This window comes from Phaethon lepturus, unplaced genomic scaffold (genome assembly GCF_000687285.1).
Source record: "Phaethon lepturus isolate BGI_N335 unplaced genomic scaffold, ASM68728v1 scaffold54045, whole genome shotgun sequence".
NCBI classification, from domain to species: Eukaryota; Metazoa; Chordata; class Aves; order Phaethontiformes; family Phaethontidae; genus Phaethon; species Phaethon lepturus.
Genome location: NW_010542291.1, coordinates 24,831 through 36,336, shown reverse-complemented (window position 1 = coordinate 36,336; position 11,506 = coordinate 24,831). Strand labels below are relative to the sequence as shown.

The 11,506-nt window shown below is 41.9% G+C and overlaps 1 protein-coding gene across 1 annotated transcript in view; it reads right to left on the bottom strand.

The window, feature by feature from the left end:
* Nucleotides 1–3,199: 3,199 nt before the first annotated feature.
* Nucleotides 3,200–11,506, bottom strand: part of MTHFD1 (methylenetetrahydrofolate dehydrogenase (NADP+ dependent) 1, methenyltetrahydrofolate cyclohydrolase, formyltetrahydrofolate synthetase) — a gene marked incomplete at its 5' end in the record, with an annotated part of 32,609 nt that continues 24,302 nt past the window's right edge. Inside the window, 5 exons of the mRNA XM_010287969.1 lie at nt 3,200–3,468; nt 3,670–3,778; nt 7,861–8,013; nt 9,221–9,328; nt 10,443–10,620. Coding sequence (XP_010286271.1) covers nt 3,689–3,778; nt 7,861–8,013; nt 9,221–9,328; nt 10,443–10,620 — 529 coding nt within the window. The remainder of the gene's footprint in view (nt 3,469–3,669; nt 3,779–7,860; nt 8,014–9,220; nt 9,329–10,442; nt 10,621–11,506) is intronic.

Here is an 11,506-nt window from a genome sequence, read left to right as displayed (position 1 = left end):
TTGGCCCGGCGATGGGGCAGGAAGGAGGGCTCGCTCCTGGCAACTGTCTTTTTTTTTTTTTTGTCCCACCTGAAGCCTTTGCAGCTTTAAGCACAGAGTGTTTGGGTCGCTGCAGGAGCTACATCTTTCAGAGGTGGTGGTAAGGAGATCCAGGCCTTGGGTTTAAAACTAATCCTTGCCCAAAATACTAGTGAAAGTGCCCCTTTCATGAGCCTTTTTTCTCCAAAGCAGCGGAGATCTGACTTAAAAAAAAAATTGCATCTCCAGCTGTTATGATTGATGGTAGGGCCTCTAGAAAAAGGACTACTAAGTGCAGCTGGTGAAGTACACAAACTATAATTCGAGATGCCTGAATGTCCCTGTTCATCTCTGCGGGGAGCCAACTGACGCCCACGAACATTTTAAGGACATTAACTGCTTCACAGCATGTTTGCACATAAGAAACCGGGTGAGGCAGCACACTTTGAACCTGCGAGTGGCTTTCAGTGTAGGGCAGCCTCAGCAAAATACACACAGCCTCCCCCTCCCTAGCTTCTTCGTAGAAAAAAAGGTACAAAATGGGTTCTTTTGGCTGACATTTCAGCCAGTAGGGCAGAAACGTAGATCAACCAACCACAAGGAACGGCCTTCTTAAAAGCTCCCCTATGAGATATGTTTGCTCATGTTCACTCAGGATAATAATCTTCATTTGGAAGCGGCTTCTCTCCCCGGGGTGGGCCGTAGGTTCTAATTACCATCCACCACTGCATTAAGCCTGAGCAAGGCTCCTCAGCGCGAGGAGGTTTTCCCTCGTTGCAGTCGGAGGCAGGAGGGAGCAAAGCAGGCAGTGGTAATGAGGGTAGCCAACGTGCGAGGTTCCCCTCAGTCACCTTCAGAAACACCTCACGTGGAATTCAAGTATTCCTGCCACTCCAGGGGAAGACGGCAGCACCAAAGGCTATGGTGCAAGGGAAATAAGTAACAGTCTGTGGCATGCAGAAGATCAGGTAAGAAGATGCGTAAACTTGAAAGAAGATCCCAGCCCAGCTGTAGGCTCCAGTTTTCTTTCTGGGCCCACACTGAAGTGCTGGTGACGTGCAGCAAGCCAGCCAAGCAACGCTTTCTCCTTTTTCTTCTGTCCCTAGTGCTAGTTAAAAAAAAAAAAAAAAAAAAAAAAAAAAGTGTTCTTACATGATGTGATGCAGGACTCTCATTACAGCACAGCTAGGGGAATTAACGGCCGTAACACCAGCTAAGGGCTCTGGGCCCACAAAGAACCCACAGAGAACAAATTTGTACATAATTAGTTTTTTTTCTCTAGGCAACAGGAAGAGACGACAACCTTCCAATATTTAGTTAGAAGAGATTAAGCATCTTTCGTGTCCTATTTGATAGGGCAAGAACTAGCCAGCACACTTAGTTGCAAAGAAAAAACAACCTGATTACAAATCAGTCCTGCAAGACCTAGAGCAAGGCCACTGGAGAGCTCACATCCTGCTGGGTTTAAAACACAGGTTAGAAAAGCTTCCCCACTAACCTCTAGAGATGCTCGTGGATATTTTTTGGCCCTTATGCTTTGTTGCTACCAGTCCCCCCACGCGTAGCAAACCCTTCAGCAGTTGCATGCCTGAGTCGCTGCTTTGCCTCACTGCAGGAGGTGGACTAGCAACCTCTTGAACCATCTCTCAAGCACATGTCTATGATCTCATGCTAAACTAAAAGGAGGCTAATCTTAGCATAAATTTGCACTTATCCCATCTTTCATAAGCATAAAATGAAGGTGGAACACAGAGCACTCGCGGGAAAGCAGTGTAGCAGGGAAGATTAAATGTAGGAACTGACAGCAGACTTGGCAGCATCGGCTCTGGCAACCTGCTCCAAGGGAGGGCTTGGCCAAGGTGCTGCAGGTGAAGAGGCACTTTCAGCCAGGCATGAGGTCTGGGGCAGCAACTGGAGAACATCCCTTCTGACCCCCTGCCAGTGGCCTGTGTGTGCTCTGGCAAAGCTGAATCCTCAGCTGAATACAGAAAGAAAATTTTAGGAGGCTGTGAATGCACTTCAAATACTCTCATGATGATTTAAGCTGTTCTGTCTGCTTCTGTGACAACCAGGTAATTTTTATATAATTATTCTCCCTTCCTAAATAACTTGGGAGATATAGATCTCTCTCTCTCCATATATATATACAGTTTCACTGTACTACACATGCACCCTTACATTGGTACACACCTACATTCTGATTCTCCCAGTTCTCACCAAAGTCACAATGTTTTTAGATTCAGTTCTGATGCAAGCAGATGGGCCTTGCAAGTCTTAATTCACATCTTTTGCAGTCAACCGCAAGTATCTCAAATTCAGAGAATAATTCAGGTAGTTTATTTCCTATGGATGACACACATCATCTAGGAAAGGAAACAAGATTAAAAGCAAACATACAGTGGTGCATTGCAGGCAACTTACTACTGCAATAATCACTCCTACTTGTCAATACAAGGATTGCTGCTGTGTACAGTTAAGCATAGAAATAAGTTCTACTCCAGTAATCTCAGTGCATACATTAAAAGCCAAAAACCACTTGAAGTATTTACCAGTTTATTTGTATTAGTTAAAAAATTGGCAGCGATATTTTTATGCTACAAAATGATTTTTGGCCTGCTGACAAAACCTGCTACAAGTGACTTGATCACTGCTCATGTTGTTTCTCTTCACCAAAGAGGTACCTTGGGAAAAAAGGCTCTTCAACAGTGTAACTGTACTTATTGTTGAGCATAAAATGGTTCAAAAGACACGTCTGGTAGAAGCCAGATATGGGCCAGAGATCCAGTCCCTACAGATCTGATATCCAGAGTTTCGATTTTCATTAACAGTAGAATACAGTAGTCACAGCTGGGCTTTCTAAGAGGGAAATCTGATGTGGCTCAGGTGCCTGCAGGAATCATTCACAGCAGAAGCCAGAGTAAGCAGTTCTGGAGATAGATGAGAAGCAAAGGGGATTCCTCCTTGTTCCCTCTTCTAAATGACATTGTTGCAGTTCCAGAGCACAGCGGTTTCTTCCATAGTGTGAGAAATGGAATATGGAATTCAGTATGGCAAATAGGAATATGCAGCGTACAAGATTTTCAAAGGTAATATATACTACAAAAACCCTATGGTTAAGACAATTAAGTTTCAAGATTGTTCCAGCTTTAGGATTTTTAATTATTAAAATCATGTCACTGAAAAGGGGTCACTAAACCCAAGCTTCTGTATTCTGCTTCAGCTACAATTATGAAGCAGGCAGTTTGTAGAGGAAGTACACTTTATGTACTTAGTTTCAAATAGCTTGGAACACAGCAGTTTTAAAATTATTACAGATTAAAAGTGGTTGATTCTTTAGCACTTCTCCTTCCAATCACTTGCACTATATTCTCAGTCATATCTTGTTTTGGCTTAAAAAAAAAGTCAGGGCATAATTCCGTTTACATGACTCATCAGGTATTCTTCTGGGAGCTAAAAAGAAAAATAAGTGTAATTACTATTATATAGTGCTGCAGGCAACTTTTAGGCTGAATATTAATCAAATGTCATTTGGAAACATATGGCATTATATGAGATTGGCTTAACTCCATTATCTCAAGATGCAAAATAAAGCCCAAATATTGAAAGCCTTCTACCCTGAAGAAGGTTTCCAGGGATGGGGCATGTACCTACCTTTGGTTAATAATTCATTTCAAAAGAGTCCACTGACTTCTCCTGACACTGGGTCCAAGTCTATATCATAGAAACAGGGTCTTGTAGGGAGTCCTGGCATAGTGCTCATCTGAACAACAAAAGATAAACTGTTAAAATGGAAGCTGCTGGAGACTCTGGTGGCACCAGGCGATGCAGCTTCTTGCACATGTCCCATTTTGAAGCATACTGCAAGAATCAGGAACTCCTGGCTCAGTAGACAGATTGGATGTTGTTTGGTTTGGGTTTTTACATTTTTTTTTTTTTTTTTTTTTTTTTACAACAAGGATTTAGTTTGCCTTCTGTTTCTGCTAGTGACTGACCCCAAGATTTGGCAAAGTACTTAAACATCCACCTGATCAGTTAACTGTTACAGGAGTGCTCATGGGCTTTGCTGCACTGAAACAATAATTGCTTGTGGCAGTTTCCTGGTTATCAAAATGAGTATATATGTTTTAATACCATTTTGCCAACCGTAGAATCTCAGTTAATTAGAATTCTTTAAGAGTCTAGAGCTAGAACTGTTAAATAATTAGGAATAAGTATTGTTGAGAAGAGAGTTTAGTAGTTGTGTGTTTGTTTTTTGTTTTTTTTTTAAACCGGAATAAAGCTTAAATAGAGATGGAGAGGTCAGTTGTCCTGACTGGAACATTGCCGAGGGGTGCAAGTCAGAAGTGCTGTGCAGTGGCAGAACCGAAGCCAGCAGAACAGCTTCCAGCACTGTGCCTGCCTCAGGCCAGTCCTCTCCAGTTGTCCCACTGCCGAGTACCCAGCTTCAGAGCCGCAGAACACAAGGCCAGCAGGGACTACGCTTGGCCTGATTTACTAATGCAGCTGACAGGATTTCCCTTTCCTTAACTCAACATTTAGCCCAGCAGCACATGTAGGCTAAAACACAGATGCTCTACGAAGATGGGCAACTTGTGACCATGCTTGGTAGTTTGTGCCAGTGGTCATTAACTCCTTTAATAAAAAAAAAAAAAAAAATCAAGGTCTCATTTTCTATTTGCATCATCTGGCCTCAGCTTTCACAATCATATTGTTATGCCTGTCTCCATTAAAGATCTCTTTGGCAACCTGGTATTTTCTCCCTGAGCAAGTATTTCGCACACTAATCAAATTACCTCCCAGTCTTCCTTTTGATAATTAGCTAAGCAACAAAGAGGCAAAGCTCTATTGGTCAGGCATTTTCTGCAGTTCTCAAAACTGTTCGGGGAGTTTTGGAGTCCCATCCCATTTTCCTAAGCCATTTACAAGTGCTAAGACCAGTCCCATATGTACCATACCACAGTTCTTGCACGGCTTATGCGGAGGTAAAAATCGCTTCAAGTCTACTCTTTGTAATAAATTCTAGGACTGCACTACCTTTTTGTCAGAGCTGCTGCTTTCCCAGACAGAGAATAGGGAGGCTACAGAGAAGATCTCCATTCCTTGTCTTTGTGTTCAGTTGTATGAATATTTTGCTCTTGAGAGCCAAGGTATTAAGAGATTCAAAGTGTCTGGAGGGGTTTTTCCTGTTCTCACCATAGTCACTGCCAGTCTCCAGCCATGCAGAGCAAGAAACTTCCCGTTTCTTTACCTATCACTGAAGAGTCATAGAGCTTTGCAGATCTCCACCTGCAGAGATCTCCAGGAGGAGCTGAGGCTGTAACATTCAACAGAGCAGGAGGTGCCATATTGCTTAGGATGGGCCTGACTACTATTTCTTGCGCTTTCTATTTTGAAAAGAACGGTCAATTTTTCTCCGTTCCTACCCAAAGGGCAGCCCACAGTGGCTACTCTGCTATCTATTACTTAAAGCCAGTCTGCTTAAACCCTGAATTTCTATGCAGTACAGGATAATTTCTATCCAGGCTACTAATTTTCTGTACAAGTGTCTACAGTCCTTAATGCACTCAGTTATATTCAGAGCTGAAGAAGTGAACTTTTCCTCCTTTATCCTCCTTCCCTTCAGTACCGCATGTGCTGAAAAAAAACACAGGGCAATTCACACTATTTACTTACATGAAAGAAATCAGACCACATGGATATCATCAATTCCCTTGCAAGACTTCAAATAAAACCAATACCAAGTAAGCATGTATTATTCATTGCACTTGTGGAACTTCCAAAAAAAAGCCATTTAGGAACTAAAAAAACAGAGCTGAAAAAATAATTTGTTTTCAATTCATCAGCAGCACCAGAAAAGAAGCCCAACAAATTTGAGTCCAGTGATTTATTTCACTTTCATTATCTTCCGTGCTCAAAGTTAAATCTACATAATCTTTGAAATTATATTTCCTTGAAAACCTCAAAGTATTTCATTAAAGTACAACAGCTTCAACTTTGAGCCAGAAGGGGAAAAACCCAAAACTCAAAAGCTGAGAAAAAAGTAAAAAGTCACATACCTTCATGATTAACTTCAGATAACAAGAATATGCATGCACCGGTGATTAATTTCACCTCAAATTTTTCATAAAAGCTTCTGCATAGAGCTACATACTTGCTGCATTTTCAGCTCACAGTTCAATGGCTGCTGCCAAAAATTTATTCTGAGGCTAACACACCCCCTGCTGGATAGGTTTAAAATAGTGATCCAATTCAAAATGCCCTGGATTGCTTCTCAAAAGGACATCTCTTCCCTGGCTTTGTAGACACCACAGAAGAGCGATTGTCATGTCTCTAACCAGAAGGCTTACTGTTAATTCTGGCAGAATTAACACCATGATTTACTACATGTCCAAGAAAACATCAGTAATCTGGGAAGGGATGACAAAGGAAAAAGTCCAACTTAATAGAAACTGAAGACATCAGAAAAAGAGTCAAAATGTTAATTTTCATGTCTGAAAACATCTTTCTCTTGTGTAGCTCATTAATGCTGGGCACCCTTTCCTTCTCCAGTGCTTATTAAAAAAAAAAAATTTTAAAAAATCATTGTTTGGATTAAATCTCGGCTTGCAAAAAATGCCATTAATAACAGGAACAAGCATGCTATCTTTCATTTTATCCCAAAACACACATTACTCCTTAAAAAGACAAATGAGCCAGACTTAAATAAAATAACCATATCCTGATTAATGTTGCATCATCTGGAAACCCTTACCTAAAAGAAATAGATATCCTATATTGAGCTCTAGTTAGCATTTGAAAGAAAAAGGGATCCAACTCTTAAATCAGCAAATTTTATCAGCTGAGGCATGCACCCCTAATGCTTTTGAAAGCTTATTAAGACAAACATGTTGCCATGCAGACTTCAGAAAAAGGTTCAGGCCCCCAAAATAAGAAAAAGACAGAGCTCCTTGCTCCAACTGCTCCATCCTCTAAAATAATTTAACAAGTTACTTAACATTTGCCCAGAAGAGATTCCCCAGATACGACTTCCGGTGGATCCTTTAATCCTAGCATTCTTTCTTTGGATGCAAACCTAAATGTTAGTTCATTTTGCAGGTAGCTCCTCCTTCTGCCAGGCAATTCGTATCAAAGCTATTCCAGGATCCTGTTTCCATTGTAGCTAATTCTCTCTCCTCTCAGTTGACATTATGCCAATCATGTCAAAGAACAGAAACTAAAAACTCAAGGGCATAGTGAAATGAATTGTTGGAAACTGATGCAGGCTGACCAGCAAACAGATGGCCAGCAAAACCACAAGAACCAAATGGGATGGGAAGCTGATAAATGATTAATAGTACAGGTCAGCTTCACTTTGGAGGTGTCTCATCAAAAGTTGTTTACTTTGTAAACTTTAGAGGAGTTGTCTTGTTCTACCCTGACCTGCAGGTGTACCCAGATTTCACCTTCAATACTGCAAAGTGCTTTCATCAGTAATGTGAAGTCACAACAGCAAATTAGGTGGGCCAAGGATTCCTCCCATCCCCTCTACCAGACTGCAGTTCTCAGAATTCATTAGCTACAGAGCTCATCCTTTCCTCAAAATCCAGGAAGACAGAGATGTGGGACCTGAGGAGTACAATGGGGGCTTGCTAAGTATTCAGATGGTCAAACGGTCTATTTTAGCTTCCTTCTTGTCCCTGAAAAAACACCTATTAAGGGTATCTAATACACTGGACTGTTAAAACACTAACTGTAAATGACAAGGACTCTCCTAATTTAAGATACCTTTTGTAACTGCTTACTGGAATGCACATGAAGTTTTTTTCCTCACCCCACAGTTAAGGGATTTACTCAATCACGTACCGTTCCTACCAGTGGATACAGGAATCCAGCACCAACGCTGGCCCGAATGTCTCGGATTGGCAGAGTAAAACCCATAGGTGCTCCTTTTTGTTCAGGGTCATGAGACAACGACAAGTGAGTTTTAGCCATGCAGATTGGCAGGTTTCCAAATCCCTGGGAAAGGCAATGAAAAGAGAGAGAGAAAGAGGAGAGAGATAAGTGAAAAAACAGTAACTTTTCCTGTCCACAAATGTAATTGCTCTATTCTGCCATTCTCTGCAGACATCAGACATTTTATTAGGACATTTTACTCCTCACGATGTGCTTCATCCACAGCTTGTCAGATCTGTTTACCATTCTGCATCCCCACTCCTTCTCTCTCAAACTCTCTTCCTGTCCCCTGCTAAGTATTAAAGGAAGAACCACCATGGCCCCCAGCACATTCAACGGAGGAAAAAAGTTAATGGTATGGAAGTGCTAGATATACAACCTTGGTAGCTAACTTAGTTTCTACTCTCTTCCCAAAATGTTAATTTAAACAGCTCAGAACTAAAGTTCTTGTTCAGCTGAGGTCAGTTAATTAGAAATGTTTGATCAATATAATTGCACGTCATGAGGAAGTGGCAATCACATGCCTACAGTATTTTGATGGGCTTGTAAAGGAATATACAAGAAACACGAAAGCGAGAAACTATATATGCCAGTAGTAAATGGACTGCAAAAGCAAAATTATTTGAGCATGCTGTAAACAAAGAATGGCTAGTTCTCACATTGCTCCTCTTCAAAGTCCTTTACAGACTTTCATTAATGCAGAAGTGGGTAAATTCACAAGAAAGTCATGCTAGAGAAGAGTAAAAGCAACGCAACAACCAGAAAGCATCTAATTCAACCACCAGACGCCAGGTTCAAAACTTATAAAAGTAGTGTTTTTTCTACAAGAAGTATTGTTTTCCCCAACATAACTGCGACTGCCAAAAATACATATGCATTCAAAAACCTGATTAGGCAATTCAGTGGAACAAGATTTAAAAAAATAACCATCAGAGACTATTTAGCACCAGTGTGACCACTTGTAGTTCCCCAATTCCCAAACTGCTGAAGGATTGGAGAACACAGTAGAGAAAGATCACTGAATCCTCCTGCCCTTCTCTCCCCATACACTACCACAGATGTGCTACTGGGCCAGATGAGTTCTGTCCTCTCCACTAGAAGCCAGGGCCAGTTTCTCCCTCCACCTACCACCTCCTCTTCCTCTAATGAGTCCTGGACAAGGACATGATTTGAGTGATGATTCCCTCCACACACAGTTTGAACACCACTGTTCAATATGAACATGTTAAATGAAAAGCACCAGTGGTATCAGGTGACATGGAAAACTCACTTGCTTAGTGTACAAGGCGACTTTCTCCTGTGCTTCTGGAAGTAGCTCAATGTCACTTGCCCCGTAGATCTGCTGTGCAATAAGCTTGATCTTATCTATAACAGGGAGCTAGAAAAAGAAGACAGGCAAGTCAGTGTGGCCAAACTACAAAGAGCGGTAACATCACAGCAGCTTCACAATCCTTCATACGTGTTGTGCAATGCCCATCTGCAGATACAAGAGCTATTCCTATTTGCTGTAGAACAAAGCTGTACAGTAATTTGAGGGTTTTCAAAACACATTTCATTTATCTTGCTGCAGTTGCTTCTCTTGGTAAGAGGGCAAAACTAGTTTACTACAGTCAGAAACAAAAAGATACACAACAGTATTTCTCATAAGCTGTGCTTGCATGTTAATTATCCCACTGCAAAAGAGACATCTTGATTCCCTCTGAACTCTAAGTCAAAAAATGAACAAAAATAATTTGAGGGAATACAAATTAATGGTTAAATAAGAGCACAAATAAGAGGTTAAAGAGAAAAATTGAAAGCATCTGTTAAAGAGCCAAAATACATATAATGACATTGGTCTGTACCTTATTAGGTTCTTAAGAGGTGCTTGCTATTAAAGGAGGACTCAGGCCATAACCTGGAAACTAACAGTGACTTCATTACCTCCAAGTCATCTGTCAAATTTGCTTAATGTTCAAAATCATTAGAAATACACACACATACACTCTTCCACCCTGACCTGTAGTATAACTCCATATGGCTTACTTGCAGAGAAAAAAAAAGTTAGAAATGGACAAATTCTATTCCATAGCCTGTTGCATAGATTCCCATCCTGAGCGACACATGCACCCAGGAGCTCTGCAGTAAGGTAACAGGGTTGGTCAGGCTTGTTCCAGTCCGTGCTCTGACAGGAATGCATGTCTCAAGTTCAAGTACTAAACTTCCCCCTATCCTGGAACATGGTTACCATGGTAGAAACCTGTTTGTCATCTCTAGCAGAGTCACAGCAGCATCTTTGAAGGTCAAAAGCCAACAGTATTTCACTGGGTAGTCAGAACAACAAGAACTGTCAAACTAGGTATTTGAGACTGGTGGAATAAATGTTAGGTTCTAAAACCAAATTGCTTCTCAGTTTCTCAGAGCAGCCTTTCAGCCAGCCTTCAGCAACTTAAGCTAGTGAAACTAACTCCACTTTATGAACAAAGTACCTCTGTAATACTGCAAGTTCTTACCTCCACGTTATAGAGGAACCTGAAATTGCTGGGTGTCTGCGATGCTCTCTGAACAGCTTGGGCCAGTGCAATCGCTCCTTTACCTCCCTCTGCCCAGTGAGTGCACTCCACAGCATCGAACGCTCCTGCTTCCTTTGCCAGTTGTACTACAAGGGCCAGTTCAGCCTTTGTGTCTGTTCTTCAAGGAGAAAAGTTTGCATGTTTGTACTAGAATGCACACATAGTAAATTGTTTGTTCTAACTATTTTCACTCTTGAAAAGATCCAAAAGCTGTCCAAAGAAATCACAGAATCCAGCCTTCAGGAAGCTGCTGAGGGGCTATCCACCACAGCCTTCTCCACCTTAGTGAGAGAAGGTTCTCTCTGTTTGCCTCTGTTCCACAGAGGAACAGACAGTGACAGGTAGCTTCGGAACTACAGCAGAAACCCATGACTACTGACACAGCAGTGTTCCAGGCTTTCTGCCACTTCTGTCCCATACTGGCAATGCAACTCCTGTTTTCATAAGCAAACTCAAAAAAGCACTAGTATTGCTGATTTAGAGATGCTAAGGTGTGCTATATCATGTTTGCACATAACAAGCTAAAAACCATAATTTCTCTAGATCAGCCAATATGCATTTACTTTAGATGAAGAATACTTAGCTGGTTACTCTGCTTCAACTGGGGTTGGGGAAGAGAGGCTGGAAAGCTTCCCTGAGGAAAAGGACCGGGGGTGCTGGTTGACAGCTGGCTGAACATGAGCCGGCGGTGTCCCAAGGTGGCCAAGAAGGCCAACAGCATCCTGGCCTGTATCAGCAACAGTGTGGCCAGCAGGAGTAGGGAAGCGATTGTGCTGCTGCACTTGGCACTGGTGAGGCCGCACCTTGAATACTGTGTTCAGTTTTGGGCCCCTCACTACAAGAAGGACATTGAGTTGCTGGAGCAGGTCCAGAGAAGGGCAATGAAGCTGGTGAGGGGGCTGGAGCACAAGTCTTATGAGGAGCGGCTGAGGGAACTGGGGTTGTTCAGTCTGGAGCAGAGGAGGCTGAGGGGAGACCTTATCGCTCTCTACAACTACCTGAAA